Source organism: Rhamphochromis longiceps, linkage group LG7, assembly GCF_057381845.1.
Source record: "Rhamphochromis longiceps isolate RC_006_pf linkage group LG7, R_longiceps_female_GT1.1, whole genome shotgun sequence".
Lineage (NCBI taxonomy): Eukaryota > Metazoa > Chordata > Actinopteri > Cichliformes > Cichlidae > Rhamphochromis > Rhamphochromis longiceps.
This window is the reverse complement of record NC_140563.1, coordinates 68,542,403-68,564,960: the sequence shown is the minus strand read 5'-3', so window position 1 is coordinate 68,564,960 and position 22,558 is coordinate 68,542,403. Positions and strand designations below refer to the sequence as shown.

The 22,558-nt window shown below is 42.1% G+C and overlaps 2 protein-coding genes and 1 long non-coding RNA gene across 3 annotated transcripts; all 3 read right to left on the bottom strand.

Moving 5' to 3' along the window:
* Positions 1-5,235: 5,235 nt before the first annotated feature.
* Positions 5,236-8,184, bottom strand: LOC146666862 (uncharacterized). The gene is made up of 3 exons (XM_085411434.1): positions 8,061-8,184; positions 7,907-7,962; positions 5,236-6,035 (listed from the first exon to the last, which is right to left on the bottom strand). The coding sequence occupies exons 1-3, from the start codon at positions 8,084-8,086 to the stop codon at positions 5,236-5,238; spliced, it is 882 nt and encodes a 293-aa protein (XP_085267560.1). The 5' UTR covers positions 8,087-8,184.
* A 6,228-nt stretch (positions 8,185-14,412) lies between these two features.
* On the bottom strand, positions 14,413-15,680 carry LOC146666861 (uncharacterized). Its single transcript, XR_014912471.1, has 3 exons — positions 15,546-15,680; positions 15,397-15,452; positions 14,413-14,667 (listed from the first exon to the last, which is right to left on the bottom strand). It is a non-coding gene; the product is annotated as an uncharacterized LOC146666861 (long non-coding RNA).
* A 3,540-nt stretch (positions 15,681-19,220) lies between these two features.
* LOC146666860 (uncharacterized) lies at positions 19,221-22,144 on the bottom strand. The gene is made up of 3 exons (XM_085411433.1): positions 22,119-22,144; positions 21,965-22,020; positions 19,221-20,119 (listed from the first exon to the last, which is right to left on the bottom strand). The coding sequence occupies exons 1-3, from the start codon at positions 22,142-22,144 to the stop codon at positions 19,308-19,310; spliced, it is 894 nt and encodes a 297-aa protein (XP_085267559.1). The 3' UTR covers positions 19,221-19,307.
* Between the last annotated feature and the right edge of the window lie 414 nt (positions 22,145-22,558).

Genomic DNA, 22,558 nt, shown 5'->3' with positions numbered 1-22,558 from the left:
GCTCATAAGTTTGCTGCTGTGGTGCTTCGAAGTTCAGGAAAGGCTTTGCAGATGCAGCCATGGTTGAACTAGATTGTGGTTTAATTGGATATGGCTCATAAGTTTGCTGTTGTGTTGTTCCAAAGTAAGGTCGCTCTGATACAGCTGGGGTTGAACTTTGTGGTTTAATGTGAAATGGCTCATAGGTCTCTTGCTGTGGTGCTGCAAAACTTAGGAAAGGCCTTGCTGATGCAATGAGGTTTGAATTCGATTGTGGTTTAATGGGATGTTGCTCACGAGTCTGTGTTGTTCCAAAGTTCACAAGAGGCCGTTCTGTTCCAATATGCTTTGAACTTTGTGGTTCAACACCAACTGGCTCATGAATGTTTTGCTGGGGTGATGCATAATGTAAAGGCCTCACTGGTTCCACCAGGGTTGAACTGGACTGTAGTTTGATGGGATATGGCTTATAAAGCTTCTCCTGTGCATCTGCACCAGCAGAGTTTAAGAAGGGTTGCCTTAATCCAATTATGGCAGACTTCGATTGTGGTTTAACTAGATATGGCCCATAACTCTGGTGTTGTGTTATTCCAAAGTTCACAAAAGGCCGTTCTGCTCCAACCTGATTTGAACTTGGTGGTTTAGCACGAACTGGCTCATGAATGTGATGCTGTGGTGATGTAAAACGTAAAGGCCTCGCTGGTTCAATCAGGGTCGAGCTTGACTTTAGTTTGATGGGATATGGCTCATAAGGTTTCTCCTGTGCTTCTGTACCAGCAGAGTTTAAGAAGGGCTGCCTTAATCCAATCATGGCAGAGTTTGATTGTGGTTTAATAGGATATGGCTTATAACCGTCGTGTTGCGTTGTTCCAAGGTTTAGGAAAGGCTGTTCTAATTCAGTCATGGTTGAACTTGGAGGTTTAACACGAACTGGCTTATAAGTCTGCTGCTGTGTTGTTCCAAAGCTTAAGAGAGGCCTTGTTGACTCAGCCAGAGATGAACTTGGCTTAATATGAACTGGCTCACGAGTCTCTTGCTGGGGTGTTGCAAAACTTACAAAAGGTCTTCCTGATCCAAATAAAGTTGAACTTGATTGTGGTTTCATGGGAAATGGCTGCTCCTGTGTTTCCGTCTGGCCCATACCAGCAGAGCTACATTACCGTTTTTTCAAATGAGGTTTCTCTGGGAGGAACAAGAACAAAGCAGAGATGTGCCATAAAGAATAAACCGGCCTGACAGTTGGCTTAAACAAGGTTCTTGTTTAGTTCCCTGTGCGACATTTTAAGCAGCGTAACATGAAGCACAGGACAACTCATATTTAATAGTGTGGAGCATTTAGACCCTGTAACTCCATAACATTAAAATACTGCAGATATACTCTACACAGTCCTGTTTCAATGTACATGGTCTTGAAACAGGACTGTGAATAAAGCTTACTTTTAATTAAATTTTTTTTTTTACTTACACTGGTATTTAACTGACAATATTTAATCATTTATTAGATTCAGATTGTAAAAATTACATTTCAGGACTGAAGAAGAGTGCCACCTCAAGTCCCCTTTATAGATACTCCATTTGCTGTATAGCAAAACAATATTGCAATAAAGGAAAGAGTAAAACAGTTACATGTAGATTTTTGTATTAGTTCCCTCAGCAGGAGGTGAGTCAGGCTTACCTCTTGGAAAAGCTGAGGAGTAGTTCACCTCACTCAACAAACAGACCAGCAATAATCTGTTAAACAGTTACAAATACACAGTCAAGGTAGACTCAAGTAAATAAAATGGACCTAATAAAACCCATTTGGTTTCATATTTAATGTGTTACCTTGTAATTAGGAAGCCAGCAGCCATGACTGCTGCAGTCGCTGTGTCCTCACAGCTGCGAGCGCTGAGCTGGACTGTGCAGCACAGCTGCCCTGTCAGCCGTGGATCCAGAAAGCCCAACTTCCAGCTCCTCCAACTAAACACCCACGAGACTCAAAGTCGAGCATCCAAGCCACACGGCTGTCTGTGTGTGTCTTTTCTATCTTCCTAATGAAAAGTTGGGCTGAAGCAAACTCTGCCTCACACAGGTGCAAACACTTGATGTGATTGGCCTGGCTGAGACGTTAGAATGATTGAATCTATGCCCCAGAGGGGATGTGGACAACAAGAACACATTTGATTTTAACTTCTACAGTACAGCGCTGTATTGTTTTCCTTTTACAGTTTTATGCGCTTATACACATTTTGACATGAAATAAAAGACTAATAATAAAAGTCTTGCATTGAGCTCAAGCACCAACATAAAATAAATCTGCCACATTAAAGGCAAATTTATCAGAGGTATGAAATATATGTTTTTTATGTTAAGAAAGCAAACAAAAAAAGACTTGAGATACTTTAAGATTAAATAGCTGAATTGTTCTTGGGGTGAGGCAACACTACATGACTGAATGTGCTGTTTAGCCTTCAACCACAAACTGAAGCTAATTTACCTGCCTGGTCAACGACACACTACAAGAACCTGAAAGTATCACCACAACCAGATTTGGCTGTGGAAATTCATGAACAGCTGAAGGAGGATGAGTCGGTCTGTCATCTGTGGCCAAGCCAGGAAATAAACATGTAAAGGCTCCAACATACACACAGTGAACTTGGGTGCTTTTATTTTGACGTTACTGAGAAAATCATGAGAGAAATAAATGAACACTGAACAGAAAATGGTAAAGGGACAGAACACATTTACAGTGTGCGTTAATCAGCTTGACATGTTTGAATACAGCTCTAAAAGCTTTCAAGCTATGTTCAAAAGGTTGATGAAAGATGAATAAAATTTTAATATCCGATTCAAACTCTAGAGTAGACTGTTTTTCCTCTTTTTTGTACAGAGGAGGGAGAGTGGATACACTGACAAAGGATGTCAAAAATAGAGCTGCCAGGCAATAAAGAGGAAGACCTCAAAGACGATTCATGGATGTAATTAAGGAGGACAAGCAGAGGGTGGAGTGAAAGAGAAGGATGCTGGGACAGGAGGAGAAGGAGGCAGACGATCCACTCTGGCTAAAGAATAAGATGCACTGGGATTTAACCCAGTGAGCTCAAGTTCACACAGACTCACCAAAATGTGATAACAGAAAATGTTTTATTTATTTATTTAAAAAAAAAAGCAACTTCACCCGATCTGATGATTTTCTTTGTGTGGTTGGTGTGAAAAACCAACAAACCCCCACCATGGACACAGCTGCAGGAATGTAAAACTGACCTACAAATCAGTCAAGCATAAAACAGGCATCTAACACATGAGCCAGTGTTTATCTACACAACAGACAACTTTAAAAATAAAAGAAACTCCAACGACAGCCATAAAATTTTATTTTTCACCAATAATGGAACTCCCAAAGAGCTGTTTGCTGAAAATGTGGCATCTCTCATGGCATCTAGTGGCGGTACATCTAGCTATGAAAAATTATCATATTTGTCCATATCCAAGGGATGACTTGAAGTAAGGCTAGGGCCACATGTACACAGGTATTTTTGAAAACGCAGATTTTTCTGTGCATTTGCACCTTTCGTCCACACGTAAAACTGAAAACAGATTTTTAAAAACTCCTGCCAGGGTGGAGAATCTCAAATACTCAGTTTTTGCGTTTACGTGTGGATGAGGAAAACTGATATTTAGCCACGGAACGTCACAGGTGTGCGCTTTGTTCGACGCGACGCTGTGCGCCATGTTATTGTTTACATGAGATTAATTTCTACAATGGCGGATAGAGACAAAATACTGTTGCTGTTAATCTGACTATCTGCAGTTCTTACACAGTTACTGTCCGTCCGTTTAGAAAGACAGAGACATCAGAGGGAACTTCGGATGTGGCCTCTACAGTCAACACAGCTGCTTCCACAATCCTAACGTGGTTTTGAATAAATTTACTTTATATTGTTCATTCCTAGTTGCAAGTCTACACCAACCAAAATACTTTTAACATTTGAAATGCTGAAGGCATTTGAAAAGTAACAAATTTGTCTGCCTTTCCAAGAAAACAAAACCTTTTTGGAAGTACTTTAGTCTTTCCGTCCCAGGCTTCTGATTTGCCAACATTTCATTTTTAGCATTTACATGTGGACAGAAATTTTTTTTTTTTTTTTTTTTTAAAAACGAAAACCTCCATTTTTACCCGTACACAAGTGTGGGGCTGCTCAAGCTCTTGCCAGTTCTAGGCCAATCAGCATTTTGTCCATTGCCTCTAACAGGGCTGAAACTGGTACCTGAGCAGACTACCACTTACAGTTTTGCGCTACATCCAGTCACTTTAATTTTCAAGTCTGATTTGGAGGAAAACGCAAGGTTCTTGAATGATATGCTAGTAGTGGTGTGGCAGGCGTTAAAAGCTTGAGAGCCTGCAGCATTAGGTTTCAAATCAGGCACACTCAAACTTAACAGCCTCAATTTTAGGGGCTCGTCTAGAGGCAACATGTTGGTGAATACTATAATCTGAGAATTACATATTTTGCTTAAAGGGATTTAGCCAAGGCCAGCCAATCTGGACTGGGTGCAGCAGAACGTCTTCTTTCAGCAACTGCCAAACCTCAGTGCTCCACTGCATTTGATAAAGGCTCAGGAGGGGACAGGTCTCATTTAACCCTTAGAAGAATCATCTTACCTAAATCTCTTTGTCATTATTCACCAGGGAGAAAACTTTAAACATTCAAGTCATCCTCTGCAGCCAAGAACTGTCCTGGAGAACAAGTTTAAGATGTGAGAAACTATTCAATAGTCTGCCAAAACTGACAGTTTGGGTGGCTAATCTTGTGTCTTGGCAGGCAGCGATCCTAGCTTGAGACTCCTCAGAGGAGGAATTCGACTGAAGTGTCATTCGATGGCCGAATGGAGTTTCTACATAAATTGGAGTGCCTGCGATAATTGTGAAATACTGGGCTCAGTTACATCTCTAGATGCAGTTCAAAATGTACATCACCCAAATATTTAATGAGCTGCAGAGTCAGTGGCTTTTAACATTCGGGCATAGACTTGTTGCTTGCAAACACATGAATGTCATTAGCTCTAAAGAGCAACCTCAACCCAAGTGTTCAGCTATTCTTTCAACCTGACAGAAGACGAGAGAAACTGCAGGAGAGCTTTCACACTTTATTTTAGATAAATACAGGAGATCCTTGTTGCACTGTAGAGCTGTGAAGGAGGAAGAAATATGAGGAACAGGTTTTAACCATCAAGAAATGCCATGTTGTAATAGCCAAAAACCAGTGACCCACCATGTCAGTCTGAAGCTGACCGATGGAAATTTGGCCAAGGGTCAGAAGATGGATGCTTTACATGACCCCAGTGAGGTCCATGGTAATACCACCAGTAGTCGTTCCACGTAGGATTCATGTGGTAGTTGTAGTAGCCACTGTAAGGGTCGACATATCTCTGAGGATGGCGCGGCCTTGATGGGCGTTCCAGTCCATCTGGCTCTGGAAATGCAGAGTCCCGACCAGGGCGGCCTTCATCACGATGATGATGCTCGTTGGGGTGCGGCCTTGTATGGGCCGGCACATAAACTTGCGGTCTTTGGTGACCCAAATCATCTTCCTCAGGCCTGTGTTGATGTCCGCCATGATGCTCCTGGCGGCGTGGAGAACCTCGTGAAAAGGGAACGGATAAGCTGAACTGGTAGCCCAGCTTGGAAGCGTCATGGCCATGGCGTCTGCCGGGATTATTAAAACTGTTGTCAATAATAAAGCCGCTTGGTCTGTACCGAGGAGGATTAGCACCATCACGAGACTGAGCAAAAGGAATCCTCAGGCTCAAGTCAAAGCTCCTGGGCTTGGCCACAAGGTGGTTTCTGTGTGCTTGAGGCTGGAGCGGATACGTTTCCATGGGTCTGTGGGCGGGAATATTGGAGCGTGGCTGATACAATCTCGGGGATTGGACTTGGACCTGATCGTGCACATTAGGGTTGATCTTTGGATCTGTCGGCCGCAGAGCCCTCATGTACTGGAAAGGACGAGGACTTCCATACACATTGTGTTCCTCTCTTCCACCCTGCCACGCTCTAGGCTGCACAGGACTTGTGGCTGAGAGAGAACATGGGTAAGAATACAGATTAAACCAAGCTAAAAAAAAAACCAAAAAAAAACCACATCTACAGTTTTTCAGTATACTGATGCACATTTATCTTAACAGGAGGAAAGTGACTTAAATTTGACAGAGGTCTTCTCTGAGTGGACCAAAATTTGTTTCCTAATCTGTAAGGCGGCAAGAAACGCAGATGATTGCAGCTAAAGAAACCTTTTTGCACAGACCCTGCCTCCCCTTTTTTAAATTCTTTATCTTCTTCACATCTATTTAGTACACAGGGGATCTGCCAGGCCTGGGAGCCGCTGCCAGTACCCTTTGCGGTCCCCAAACCGCAGCTCAACTGGCCAAGCCATTCACCTTTACCTACTAAAACACTGTCAACCCTAAAATGACGACGTGGGCCAAGCAAGTGAAATTTGCTTCTAGAATCAGTCATTTCAGTTTCTTCCCGAAAGCATTTACATAAACAGATATTTCCCTGTGTTTAAAACTTTACAAAGGGTTAGTTTTCAGTGCCATGAAGAGGATTTAGCTGTTTGTTACCATCTTTTCATTCAGTTGCAGTTTGGACTAGTGCGATTCTCTCCACTTTTTGGTTTGGACCAGTCCTCAATTTACCATTTTCAGGTGGGCCAACATGCAGCCGTTTGTCTGCTGACAGGTATCAAACTGATGGAGCATAACCCCAGTGCTAGCCTCCCTACACTGGCTTCCTTACAGGATCCAAGTTGTGTTTTTACATCATGAAAACGACCAAACCCCTTCTTTTAGATGTGTTCTTGATCCAACACAGCTGATTCAAATGGTTCAATTACCTCCTCAACATGCCTTGAAGTTCTCCAGAGGCCTGGTAATGAACTAATCACTTGATTCAGATGTGTTGACACAGGGTGAGATCTAAAACCTGCAGGACACTGGCCCTCGAGGCCTGGAGTTGGACACCCCTGCCTCTAAATACTGGATCTGCACAAACACTGGAACATCTTACGTTTCTAAAAGACACAGCTTTAATGGACTGACTTTCAGCACATGTTGACCCAAACATCAAATTTTACAGCTTTGGTCACTGTTGCTGCAGATGTTTATCTTATTGTATCATTTTATATTTTTATTTTATTATTCTAAAAATTTTTATTATTGTTGTGCATTTTACACTTTAGTCTGTAAAGCACTTTGTTGGAAATGTGCTGCATACAAAACACCAAGAACCTTAACACCAGTCACCTTCAACTGGCGTTTTAGATGTCAAGCCAGTTTAGATGAAGAAAACCTGGCTTTTTGGTTTGGTCTGGAATACTTTGTCCCACCACTGGATCTAATCAGCATTTCCAGTTTAACGTTGCTCTAGCATCAGAAACATTCAATTCTTTAGAGTCTTCTGGTGACATTTCTCAGTGTCTGATACATTTTATCCACTTCAATTCTCTGCTTCCAAAGCAAACCAAATTTAACCTGCTGATTTGGACATGACAGAACTTTAGCCCATTGGCTGCGTTGTCCTTACAAAGGTAGACTGCAGACCCATTTAGTGGCATTAACAGTCAGCTTTCAAAGACTTGTAATGTATTAATTATGTGCGCTAGAATATTAGCTGTTTCCAAGGTTGTTTTGTCTCCCGTTTAGTACCCACTGAAGGCCTTCATACTTTCCCCAATAATCTTGAATCTAAAGAATGATTAAGTGTTTTCTAAAGAGATGCTCCAGGTTCTGCGTGCAGGCATGACTTTGCTGGACTCTTCAGGTAAGGCAGTAAGTTGTTATAGTTTTTTTTTAACTGTGGAGCAGGTTGTTTCAGCACAGGCTGAAAATGTTATTTGCTACAGGCTTTGGACAAAATTCATAACAACAAGATGCAAGTAAGGCTCACCTCCTGGAAAAGCTGAGGAGTAGTCCACATCACTCAAAACATAAAGCAGTAAAAACCTGTCAAACAGCACAAATACAGTAAAGATAAAACCAGACAAAGGTCCACATTTGAGTACAGGAAGTGTAGATCATGAAAGCACATTTAAACGTGGTACCTTGCAATGAGGAACCGAACAGCCATGACTGCTGCAGCTGCACTCGCTGTGTCCTCACAAACCCTCCAACCAGACTGTGCATGCAGTCGTGCCCTGTCAGCTACTCCAGCCAAACACCAGTGTGCTTCTGAGTCAAGTGTTCAGGACATGCTGCTGTCTTTATAGGTCCTTCCTACTGCAGGTGTTTCCAATTAGCCTGTTTTAATGAGAAGTTGAACTGAGGTACCCAACAGGTCAACTTCCCTCCCCCATACACGTGTGAGGGAGAGAGAAGAAATTAGTGGCTATATTTAGCAACCTGAGGAATTTGTTTAGGACAGCAACACAGAATTACAAAATCTTTCATTTGAATATCTTCCCGTTACAGGATTGAAGGAGACAACGTAGTTATTTTTTCCTGCTATTTTCCCACCCACGCTCCAGTAGGTGGCAGTAATGTGGCTTTAAGTTGGTTTACCAGCTGCCATTAGGCTTCAAAGAAGAAGAGCCTTCACGCTATGGACTTTATTATTTCTTATCCCAGTACAGTACCTTTATTTATCCAGGTAAAAACATCTAATTAAGATTAAAAATCCAATTTCAAACAGTGACGTGGCATCGTGGCAGAAAGAGTATTTATATTATATTTCTTTGTATTTATAGCATTTTCAAAAATGTTACCCCACGAGTTCAGATGGTACGAATCATTGACACTGAATCTCCCACATGGTTTTGTTTGGTCAGCATTACAAACGCCGAGCGTTCCCTCTGCACCGGGTCACAGGGTCGACCTCCTGATGCTCTCGTCCACTCAGTGCTGCTTGATGTTGTGACATAAACATAAAAAAATCACAAAGAAAGAACAATACAGTATCCTCAACTGCACCAAAGAGTAAAACAGTGAAATGTGGATTATTAAACATTAGGTCTCTCTCCTCCAAGTCCGTGTTAGTACATGAGTTAATAATTGATCAACAAATCGATTTACTCTGCCTGACAGAAACCTGGTTGCAGCGGGATGATTATGTTAGTTTAAATGAATCAACACCCCCGAGTCATTCTAACTACCAGAAACCTCGAAGCACAGGCTGAGGGGGAGGTGTGGCAGCAATTTTCCACACCAGCTTATTAATCAACCAAAGACCCAGACAGACTTTTAATTCATTTGAAAGCCTGATGCTTAGCCTCGTCCACCCCAGCTGTAAAACTCAGAAACCAGTCTGACTTGTTATCATCTATCGTCCACCTGGGCCTTACACAGAGTTTTCTGTGTAGTTTCTGTGTAGCCTAAAGCAGATAACTTGTAAGTTGGAGAGGAAATGGCGCAGCACAAATTTAGAAGATCATCATTTAGCCTGGAGAAACTGTTTGTTGCTTTATGAGAAAGCCCTCTGTAAAGCCAGAACATCTTACTATTCATCACTGATTGAAGAAAATAAGAACAACCCCAGGTTTCTCTTCAGCACTGTAGCCAGGCTGACAAAAAGTCAGAGCTCTTTTGAGCAGTGTTGGTCAAGTTTCTTGAAAAAGTAATCAGTAACTAATTACTGATTACTTCCCCCCAAAAGTAATCCCGTTACTTTACGGATTACTTATTTTCAAAAGTAATTAATTACTTAGTTACTTAGTTACTTTTTAAAAACACGAATTACAACCTGAATAGGTGATAAAGCGAGAGAATTTTCAGCCCAATTCTACTTTTTCTGCATAATCCATCATACAAAATGTAAACAAATGGAAAAGTCTGTTTTTAAAACTTGTTTTATCAATTTTAATCTTTTAACTTTATGCATTAAGCAAAAATGAAATTATATGCTACATTCTCTGACTGGAAGAAATTTGTTTAACATTTAAACCTATTTTCTGCACATTCCAGCACATAAAATAAAATATTTTTTTGTGTTTACACACAAATAGATGCAAGTGAAACACAGCAGAAAATAAATAAAATCAAAGACTAGCGGTCCTGTTGCTCTAGGAGTGGGGCAGGCAGAGGTTTGCCCTGGTGCAGGTGTGCCGCAGCGGTCAGTTGAAGAATCCGCGAGTTTCTCTGTGAATTTCCCATTACGTCGTTGCGCACTTGGTGCTTGCTCGTAAGTTTAGGGTTTTTTTCGCTGTAGAAAGAAGTTTTCTTCCCACGCTGAACGAACGCTAATGTTTTTGTCACTTTTTATGGAACCAAACTCAAAGTAAGGTCAGTACTTCCACGCTTTAAATGCACACAGCTGTTGTCACGAACGTCACATTCGCTTACGTCACTGTCATGAGACATTCTCGCAAAAAATCACAGTTTTAGTAACGCAGCATTCCTACGGGAAAGTAACTGTAATCTAATTACCGTTTTTGCAATAGTAATCCCTTACTTTACTCGTTAGTTGAAAAAAGTAATCGGATTACAGTAATGTGTTTGTTGAGCCAACTATCCCTTTAACGTTAACAAGTAATGACTTCATTAACATCTTCGCAAATAAAATTTTAACAATTAGAGAAAAAATTACCCATAATCATCCCACAGATTCAACATTTAGAGTCTTTTTCTCCAATTGATATTTCTGAGTTAGCTAATTATAGGCCAATCTACAACCTTCCTTTCATATCAAAAATCCTTGAAAGAGTAGTTGTCAAGCAGCTAACTGATCATCTGCAGAGGTTTATTTGAAGAGTTTCCGTCAGGTTTCAGAGCTCATCACAGCACAGAAACAGCTTTAGTGAAGGTTACAAATGATCTTCTTATGGCCTCTGACAGTGGACTCATCTCTGTGCTTGTCCTGCTAGACCTCAGTGCAGCGTTCGATACTGTCGACCATAATATCCTATTAGAGCGATTAGAACATGCTGTAGGTATTACAGGTACTGCACTGCAGTGGTTTGTATCATATCTATCTAATAGACTCCAGTTTGTGCATGTAAATGGAGAGTCCTCTTCACACACTGAGGTTAATTATGGAGTTCCACAGGGTTCAGTGCTAGGACCAATTCTGTTTACACTATACATGCTTCCCTTAGGCAGCATCATTAGAAGACATAGCATACATTTACACTGCTATGCAGATGACACCCAGCTCTATCTGTCCATGAAGCCAGATAACACACACCAATGAGTTAAACTGCAGGAATGTCTTAAAGACAAAGACCTGGATGGCTGCTAATTTTTTGCTTCTTAATTCAGATCAAACTGAGGTTATTGTACTCTGCCCTGAAAATCTTAGAAATATGGTATCTAACCAGATTCTTACTCTGGATGGCATTACCTTGGCCTCCAGTAACACTGAGGAACCTTGGTGTCATTTTAGAAATATCCTGTCTCAGAGTGACGCTGAAAAACTAGTTCATGCATTTATTATTTCTACACTGGACGACTGTAATTCATTATTATTATGAAGTCCTAAAAACTCCCTGAAAAGCCTTCAGCTGATCCAAAATGCTGCAGCAAGAGTCCTGACAGGGACTAGAAAGAGAGCAGATTTCTCTTTTGTTGGCTTCCCTTCATTGGCTTAAATAAATAATCAGGCCCCATCTTATCTTAATGACCTTGTAATACCATATCACCCTATTAGAGCGCTTCGCTCTCGCTCTGCAGGCCTACTTGTTGTTCCTAGAGTATTTAAAAGTAGAATGGGAGGCAGAGCCTTCAGTTTTCAGGCCCCTCTTCTGTGGAACCAGCTTGGATTCAGGAGACAGACACCATCTCTACTTTCAAGATTAGGCTTCAAACTTTCCTTTTTGCTAAAGCATATAGTTAGGGCTGGACCAGGTGACCCTGAATCCTCAGTTATGCTGCAATAGATGTAGACTGCTGGGGGATTCCCATGATGCATTGGTTGATAGTTCTTCACTCACTATGTGTTAATACACCTCCTTGAATCATACTTGTCATTAATCTCTGTCTCTCTTCCACAGCATGTCTTTATCCTGTCATCCTTCTATTCTTATCTTACCAGTTATAAAAGTAAGTGAGGGAGTTGGAAATGAGGACCCATTCCAGCTGTAATAAGGCACTCTGGCATCCACACCCAACACCAATATAGAATCACTATTTAAACACAGAAACAGCAGGCCCTGATGTAAGATCAAACACTGCATTTCTTACTACAGAGGTGACAACATTCCCGGCAAAGCAGCCTGCTTGTGGTCAAATATCTTTGTAGAAGGCAATATACAGAAGTACGATAAAATGTTAAAGATTTCTAAAACTATTATTGGACATTTTAGAAAATATAAGTGAATACCAAGTTATTTTTGCCCTAAAGGGACTCGAGATGTATGAGTAAAAGTATAAAAATATAAATGACATCAGATGCAAGAAGGAAATTGTGTATTTATTTGCATGGTGAGTTACAGTCTTGGCAGAAATGCGCTCCAAAAGTAAAATAACCTTTGTGCACAGATTGAACAGAGTTGACACTGAGTTAGTTCCTGTGTAAAGCCTGTTGCAGAGTTGGTGCCATATTTAAGGTAGGCCATTCTGATCCATCCAGGGTTGAACGTGATTGAGGCTTAAGACCATCTACCTCAAAGGTTTGTTGCCGAGTCGGTGCCAAATTGAAGACAGGCCAGTCTGATCCACCAAGGGCTGGAATTGATTGTTGCTTAAGATAACCTGATTCATGAGTCTGTTGCTGAATTGGTGCTAAGTTTAAAGCAGGCCATTCTGATCCACCAAGTGTTGAACGTGATTGAGGCTTAAGACCAGCTGCCTCAAAGGTTTGTTGCCGAGTCTGTGCCAAATTGAAGACAGGCCATTCTGATCCACCAAAGGCTGGAATTGATTGTGGTTTAAGATAACCCGACTCATGAGTCTGTTGCTGTGTTGCTGAGTTTAAGGCAGGCCATTCTGATCCAGCTATTGCTGAACTGGACTGTGGCTTAACACGACCTGGCTCAAAGGTTCGTTGCCGAGGTGGTGCCAAGTTTAAGGCAGGCCATTCTGATCCAGCAAGGGTTGAGCTTGATTGTTGCTTAAGATAACCTGATTCATGAGTCTGTTGCTGAATTGGTGCTAAGTTTAAAGCAGGCCATTCTGATCCACCAAGTGTTGAACGTGATTGAGGCTTAAGACCAGCTGCCTCAAAGGTTTGTTGCCGAGTCTGTGCCAAATTGAAGACAGGCCATTCTGATCCACCAAAGGCTGGAATTGATTGTGGTTTAAGATAACCCGACTCATGAGTCTGTTGCTGTGTTGCTGAGTTTAAGGCAGGCCATTCTGATCCAGCTATTGCTGAACTTGCTTGAGGCTTAAGATGACCTGCCTCAAAGGATTGTTGCCGGGGTGGTGCCAAGTTTAAGGCAGGCCATTCCAATCCACCAAGGGTTGAGCTTGATTGAGGCTTTAGACCATCTGCCTCGAAGGATTGTTGCCGGGGTGGTGCTGAATCGAAGACAGGCCATTCTGATCCAGCTATTGCTGAACTTGCTTGAGGCTTAAGATGACCTGCCTCAAAGGATTGTTGCCGGGGTGGTGCCAAGTTTAAGGCAGGCCATTCCGATCCACCAAGGGTTGAGCTTGATTGAGGCTTAAGACCATCTGCCTCAAAGGATTGTTGCCGGGGTGGTGCCGAATTGAAGACAGGCCATTCTGATCCAGCTATTGCTGAACTTGCTTGAGGCTTAAGATGACCTGCCTCAAAGGATTGTTGCCGGGGTGGTGCCAAGTTCAAGGCAGGCCATTCTGATCCACCAAGGGTTGAAATTGATTGAGGTCTAAGATAACCTGGTTCATGTGTCTGTTGCTGTGTTGCTGCAGAGTTAAAGAAAGGCCATTCTGATCCAGTTATTGGTGAACTTGACTGGGGCTTAACACGACTTGGCTCAAAAGTCTGTTGTGGTGTTGTTTCAAAGTTGAAGAAAGGCCTTTCTGTTTCATGCAGAGTGGAGCTTTGTGGTTTAACATGAACTGGCTCATAAGTCTGCTCCTGTGTTTGAAAATGTAGAAAAGGTCTTTCTGATCCAGTAAGAGTTGAACTTGATTGTGTTTCGATGGAATATGGTTTATAAGCCTGTTCCTGTGTTTCTGAGTAACTACTACCAGCAGAGTTTAAGAAAGGTTGCCTTGATTGTGGCATTTCCTGCTTTATGTTACCGTAATTGACAAACTCTGTGTTCTCTGGATTTTCTTGATTTACTGAACTGTCAACATAGCTGGTCATTGGGATATTGGGATATTGAGAGACAGATGAAGAGGGAACAGATAAGTCGATTTGAAAGCCTGGTTTAGAGACAGGAGCGGTATCATTTCCACCATCATGTTCTTCACTGGCCAAATCTCCCCCTTCATGTCTGACCGAAAGATCAAAATATGGAATGCTCAGACTAAATTCGTAGCTTTTGGGTTTGGGTGACAGATGTTTCTTCTGTGGTGGAGGCTGGGGTAGAACAGTCTCCTTTGGCCATTTGGTGGCAACATTAGATCGTGGCTGCAAGGGGTTTGCAGGCTTGAGGTTTGAGGCTTTTTGGTACACTATGGGATGGTTTTGTTTACAGATATGGAAAGGGGCCATCATTAAACGTCCCTGCTTTTCCAATGTTTTGTCCTGGGCACTGATGTAGTAGAAAGGATGACAGTTCTCATAGTTGTAGGCTTCTTCCTCTCCTTCACTTTGCCACACTCCCGGTTGCACAAAACGTCTGGCTATGAAAGAAAACAGGTGAAGGTTAAGTTACAAATTACATTGTAAAATTTGGACATTTAGACTATATTTTCCAAACCAACACCTCTAGAACCTCAACAACATATTTCTGCAGGAATCTATCATGAGAGCATAATTCATTTGATCTATTTAGCTTCATAATTGGTGATTAGCAGCACAGAAACAGTTTGCTAATGCACAGAGCTACATTACCGTTTTTTTCCAAATGAGGTTTCTCTGGGAGGAACAAGAACAAAGCAGAGATGTGCCATAAAGAATAAACCGGCCTGACAGTTGGCTTAAACAAGGTTTTTGTTTAGTTCCCTGTGCGACATTTTAAGCAGCGTAACATGAAGCACAGGACAACTCATATTTAATAGTGTGGAGCATTTAGACCCTGTAACTCCATAACATTAAAATACTGCAGATATACTCTACACAGTCCTGTTTCAATGTACATGGTCTTGAAACAGGACTGTGAATAAAGCTTACTTTTAATTAAATTTTTTTTTTTAACTTACACTGGTATTTAACTGACAATATTTAATCATTTATTAGATTCAGATTGTAAAAATTACATTTCAGGACTGAAGAAGAGTGCCACCTCAAGTCCCCTTTATAGATACTCCATTTGCTGTATAGCAAAACAATATTGCAATAAAGGAAAGAGTAAAACAGTTACATGTGGATTTTTGTATTAGTTCCCTCAGCAGGAGGTGAGTCAGGCTTACCTCTTGGAAAAGCTGAGGAGTAGTTCACCTCACTCAACAAACAGACCAGCAATAATCTGTTAAACAGTTACAAATACACAGTCAAGGTAGACTCAAGTAAATAAAATGGACCTAATAAAACCCATTTGGTTTCATATTTAATGTGTTACCTTGTAATTAGGAAGCCAGCAGCCATGACTGCTGCAGTCGCTGTGTCCTCACAGCTGCGAGCGCTGAGCTGGACTGTGCAGCACAGCTGCCCTGTCAGCCGTGGATCCAGAAAGCCCAACTTCCAGCTCCTCCAACCAAACACCCACGAGACTCAAAGTCGAGCATCCAAGCCACGCGGCTGTCTGTGTGTGTCTTTTCTATCTTCCTAATGAAAAGTTGGGCTGAAGCAAACTCTGCCTCACACAGGTGCAAACACTTGATGTGATTGGCCTGGCTGAGACGTTAGAATGATTGAATCTATGCCCCAGAGGGGATGTGGACAACAAGAACACATTTGATTTTAACTTCTACAGTACAGCGCTGTATTGTTTTCCTTTTACAGTTTTATGCGCTTATACACATTTTGACATGAAATAAAAGACTAATAATAAAAGTCTTGCATTGAGCTCAAGCACCAACATAAAATAAATCTGCCACATTAAAGGCAAATTTATCAGAGGTATGAAATATATGTTTTTTATGTTAAGAAAGCAAACAAAAAAAGACTTGAGATACTTTAAGATTAAATAGCTGAATTGTTCTTGGGGTGAGGCAACACTACATGACTGAATGTGCTGTTTAGCCTTCAACCACAAACTGAAGCTAATTTACCTGCCTGGTCAACGACACACTACAAGAACCTGAAAGTATCACCACAACCAGATTTGGCTGTGGAAATTCATGAACAGCTGAAGGAGGATGAGTCGGTCTGTCATCTGTGGCCAAGCCAGGAAATAAACATGTAAAGGCTCCAACATACACACAGTGAACTTGGGTGCTTTTATTTTGACGTTACTGAGAAAATCATGAGAGAAATAAATGAACACTGAACAGAAAATGGTAAAGGGACAGAACACATTTACAGTGTGCGTTAATCAGCTTGACATGTTTGAATACAGCTCTAAAAGCTTTCAAGCTATGTTCAAAAGGTTGATGAAAGATGAATAAAATTTTAATATCCGATTCAAACTCTAGAGTAGACTGTTTTTCCTCTTTTTTGTACAGAGGAGGGAGAGTGGATACACTGACAAAGGATGTCAAAAATAGAGCTGCCAGGCAATAAAGAGGAAGACCTCAAAGACGATTCATGGATGTAATTAAGGAGGACAAGCAGAGGGTGGAGTGAAAGAGAAGGATGCTGGGATAGGAGGAGGCGGCAGACGATCCACTCTGGCTAAAGAATAAGATGCACTGGGATTTAACCCAGTGAGCTCAAGTTCACACAGACTCACCAAAATGTGATAACAGAAAATGTTTTATTTATTTATTTAAAAAAAAAAGCAACTTCACCCGATCTGATGATTTTCTTTGTGTGGTTGGTGTGAAAAACCAACAAACCCCCACCATGGACACAGCTGCAGGAATGTAAAACTGACCTACAAATCAGTCAAGCATAAAACAGGCATCTAACACATGAGCCAGTGTTTATCTACACAACAGACAACTTTAAAAATAAAAGAAACTCCAACGACAGCCATAAAATTTTATTTTTCACCAATAATGGAACTCCCAAAGAGCTGTTTGCTGAAAATGTGGCATCTCTCATGGCATCTAGTGGCGGTACATCTAGCTATGAAAAATTATTATATTTGTCCATATCCAAGGGATGACTTGAAGTAAGGCTAGGGCCACATGTACACAGGTATTTTTGAAAACGCAGATTTTTCTGTGCATTTGCACCTTTCGTCCACACGTAAAACTGAAAACAGATTTTTAAAAACTCCTGCCAGGGTGGAGAATCTCAAATACTCAGTTTTTGCGTTTACGTGTGGATGAGGAAAACTGATATTTAGCCACGGAACGTCACAGGTGTGCGCTTTGTTCGACGCGACGCTGTGCGCCATGTTATTGTTTACATGAGATGAATTTCTACAATGGCGGATAGAGACAAAATACTGTTGCTGTTAATCTGACTATCTGCAGTTCTTACACAGTTACTGTCCGTCCATTTAGAAAGACAGAGACATCAGAGGGAACTTCGGACGTGGCCTCTACAGTCAACACAGCTGCTTCCACAATCCTAACGTGGTTTTGAATAAATTTACTTTATATTGTTCATTCCTAGTTGCAAGTCTACACCAACCAAAATACTTTTAACATTTGAAATGCTGAAGGCATTTGAAAAGTAACAAATTTGCCTGCCTTTCCAAGAAAACAAAACCTTTTTGGAAGTACTTTAGTCTTTCCGTCCCAGGCTTCTGATTTGCCAACATTTCATTTTTAGCGTTTACATGTGGACAGAAATATATATATATTTTTAAACGAAAACCTCCATTTTTACCCGTACACAAGTGTGGGGCTGCTCAAGCTCTTGCCAGTTCTAGGCCAATCAGCATTTTGTCCATTGCCTCTAACAGGGCTGAAACTGGAACCTGAGCAGACTACCACTTACAGTTTTGCGCTACATCCAGTCACTTTAATTTTCAAGTCTGATTTGGAGGAAAACGCAAGATTCTTGAATGATATGCTAGTAGTGGTGTGGCAGGCGTTAAAAGCTTGAGAGCCTGCAGAATTAAGTTTTAGATCATTAGGGCGATCGTGGCTCAAGAGTTGGGAGTTCGCCTTGTAATCGGAAGGTTGCCGGTTCGAGCCCCGGCTTGGACAGTCTCGGTCATTGTGTCCTTGGGCAAGACACTTCACCCATTGCCTACTGGTGGTGGTCAGAGGGCCCGGTGGCGCCAGTGTCCGGCAGCCTCGCCTCTGTCAGTGCGCCCCAGGGTGGCTGTGGCTACAATGTAGCTGCCATTACCAGTGTGTGTGTGTGTGTGTGTGTGTGTGTGAGAGAATGGGTGGATGACTGGATATGTAAAGCGCTTTGGGGTCCTTAGGGACTAGTAAAGCGCTATATAAATACAGGCCATTTTAGATCAGGCACACTCAAACTTAACAGCCTCAATTTTAGGGGCTCGTCTAGAGGCAACATGTTGGTGAATACTATAATCTGAGAATTACATATTTTGCTTAAAGGGATTTAACCAAGGCCAGCCAATCTGGACTGGGTGCAGCAGAACGTCTTCTTTCAGCAACTGCCAAACCTCAGTGCTCCACTGCATTTGATAAAGGCTCAGGAGGGGACAGGTCTCATTTAACCCTTAGAAGAATCATCTTACCTAAATCTTTGTCATTATTCACCAGGGAGAAAACGTTAAACATTCAAGTCATCCTCTGCAGCCAAGAACTGTCCTGGAGAACAAGTTTAAGATGTGAGAAACTATTCAATAGTCTGCCAAAACTGACAGTTTGGGTGGCTAATCTCGTGTCTTGGCAGGCAGCGATCCCAGCTTGAGACTCCTCAGAGGAGGAATTCGACTGAAGTGTCATTCGATGGCCGAATGGAGTTTCTACATAAATTGGAGTGCCTGCGATAATTGTGAAATACTGGGCTCAGTTACATCTCTAGATGCAGTTCAAAATGTACATCACCCAAATATTTAATGAGCTGCAGAGTCAGTGGCTTTTAACATTCGGGCATAGACTTGTTGCTTGCAAACACATGAATGTCATTAGCTCTAAAGATCAACCTCAACCCAAGTGTTCAGCTATTCTTTCAACCTGACAGAAGACGAGAGAAACTGCAGGAGAGCTTTCACACTTTATTTTAGATAAATACAGGAGATCCTTGTTGCACTGTAGAGCTGTGAAGGAGGAAGAAATATGAGGAACAGGTTTTAACCATCAAGAAATGCCATGTTGTAATAGCCAAAAACCAGTGACCCACCATGTCAGTCTGAAGCTGACCGATGGAAATTTGGCCAAGGGTCAGAAGATGGATGCTTTACATGACCCCAGTGAGGTCCATGGTAATACCACCAGTAGTCGTTCCACGTAGGATTCATGTGGTAGTTGTAGTAGCCACTGTAAGGGTCGACATATCTCTGAGGATGGCGCGGCCTTGATGGGCGTTCCAGTCCATCTGGCGCCGGAAATGCAGAGTCCCGACCAGGGCGGCCTTCATCACGATGATGATGCTTGTTGGGGTGCGGCCTTGTATGGGCCGGCACATAAACTTGCGGTCTTTGGTGACCCAAATCATCTTCCTCAGGCCTGTGTTGATGTCCGCCGTGATGCTCCTGGCGGCGTGGAGGACCTCGTGAAAAGGGAACGGATAAGCTGAACTGGTAGCCCAGCTTGGAAGCGTCATGGCCATGGCGTCTGCCGGGATTATTAAAACTGTTGTCAATAATAAAGCCGCTTGGTCTGTACCGAGGAGGATTAGCACCATCACGAGACTGAGCAAAAGGAATCCTCAGGCTCAAGTCAAAGCTCCTGGGCTTGGCCACAAGGTGGTTTCTGTGTGCTCGAGGCTGGAGCGGATACGTTTCCATGGGTCTGTGGGCGGGAATATTGGAGCGTGGCTGATACGAGCTCGGGGATTGGACTTGGACCTGATCGTGCACATTATCGTGCACATTAGGGTTGATCTTTGGATCTGTCGGCCGCAGAGCCCTCATGTACTGGAAAGGACGAGGACTTCCATACACATTGTGTTCCTCTCTTCCACCCTGCCACGCTCTAGGCTGCACAGGACTTGTGGCTGAGAGAGAACATGGGTAAGAATACAGATTATACCAAGCTAAAAAAAACACATCTACAGTTTTTCAGTATACTGATGCACATTTATCTTAACAGGAGGAAAGTGACTTAAATTTGACAGAGGTCTTCTCTGAGTGGACCAAAATTTGTTTCCTAATCTGTAAGGCGGCAAGAAACGCAGATGATTGCAGCTAAAGAAACCTTTTTGCACAGACCCTGCCTCCCCTTTTTTAAATTCTTTATCTTCTTCACATCTATTTAGTACACAGGGGATCTGCCAGGCCTGGGAGCCGCTGCCAGTACCCTTTGCGGTCCCCAAACCGCAGCTCAACTGGCCAAGCCATTCACCTTTACCTACTAAAACACTGTCAACCCTAAAATGACGACGTGGGCCAAGCAAGTGAAATTTGCTTCTAGAATCAGTCATTTCAGTTTCTTCCCGAAAGCATTTACATAAACAGATATTTCCCTGTGTTTAAAACTTTACAAAGGGTTAGTTTTCAGTGCCATGAAGAGGATTTAGCTGTTTGTTACCATCTTTTCATTCAGTTGCAGTTTGGACTAGTGCGATTCTCTCCACTTTTTGGTTTGGACCAGTCCTCAATTTACCATTTTCAGGTGGGCCAACATGCAGCCGTTTGTCTGCTGACAGGTATCAAACTGATGGAGCATAACCCCAGTGCTAGCCTCCCTACACTGGCTTCCTTACAGGATCCAAGTTGTGTTTTTACATCATGAAAACGACCAAACCCCTTCTTTTAGATGTGTTCTTGATCCAACACAGCTGATTCAAATGGTTCAATTACCTCCTCAACATGCCTTGAAGTTCTCCAGAGGCCTGGTAATGAACTAATCACTTGATTCAGATGTGTTGACACAGGGTGAGATCTAAAACCTGCAGGACACTGGCCCTCGAGGCCTGGAGTTGGACACCCCTGCCTCTAAATACTGGATCTGCACAAACACTGGAACATCTTACGTTTCTAAAAGACACAGCTTTAATGGACTGACTTTCAGCACATGTTGACCCAAACATCAAATTTTACAGCTTTGGTCACTGTTGCTGCAGATGTTTGTGTTATTGTATTTTTGTATTTATTTTATTATTCTAAAAATTTTATTATTGTTGTGCATTTTACACTTTAGTCTGTAAAGCACTTTGTTGGAAATGTGCTGCATACAAAACACCAAGAACCTTAACACGAGTCACCTTCAACTGGCGTTTTAGATGTTGTCAAGCCAGTTTAGATGAAGAAAACCTGGCTTTTTGGTTTGGTCTGGAATACTTTGTCCCACCACTGGATCTAATCAGCATTTCCAGTTTAACGTTGCTCTAGCATCAGAAACATTCAATTCTTTAGAGTCTTCTGGTGACATTTCTCAGTGTCTGATACATTTTATCCACTTCAATTCTCTGCTTCCAAAGCAAACCAAATTTAACCTGCTGATTTGGACATGACAGAACTTTAGCCCATTGGCTGCGTTGTCCTTACAAAGGTAGACTGCAGACCCATTTAGTGGCATTAACAGTCAGCTTTCAAAGACTTCTAATGTATTATGTGCTCTAGAATATTAGCTGTTTCCAAGGTTGTTTTGTCTCCTGTTTAGTACCCACTGAAGGCCTTCATACTTTCCCCAATAATCTTGAATCTAAAGAATGATTAAGTGTTTTCTAAAGAGATGCTCCAGGTTCTGCGTGCAGGCATGACTTTGCTGGACTCTTCAGGTAAGGCAGTAAGTTGTTATAGTTTTTTAACTGTGGAGCAGGTTGTTTCAGCACAGGCTGAAAATGTTATTTGCTACAGGCTTTGGAAAAAATTCATAACAAGATGCAAGTAAGGCTCACCTCCTGGAAAAGCTGAGGAGTAGTCCACATCACTCAAAACATAAAGCAGTAAAAACCTGTCAAACAGCACAAATACAGTAAAGATAAAACCAGACAAAGGTCCACATTTGAGTACAGGAAGTGTAGATCTTGAAAGCACATTTAAACGTGGTACCTTGCAATGAGGAACCGAGCAGCCATGACTGCTGCAGCTGCACTCGCTGTGTCCTCACAAACCCTCCAACCAGACTGTGCATGCAGTCGTGCCCTGTCAGCTACTCCAGCCAAACACCAGTGTGCTTCTGAGTCAAGTGTTCAGGACATGCTGCTGTCTTTATAGGTCCTTCCTACTGCAGGTGTTTCCAATTAGCCTGTTTTAATGAGAAGTTGAACTGAGGTACCCAACAGGTCAACTTCCCTCCCCCATAAACGTGTGAGGGAGAGAGAAGAAATTAGTGGCTATATTTAGCAACCTGAGGAATTTGTTTAGGACAGCAACACAGAATTACAAAATCTTTCATTTGAATATCTTCCCGTTACAGGATTGAAGGAGACAACATAGTTATTTTTTCCTGCTATTTTCCCATCCACGCTCCAGTAGGTGGCAGTAATGTG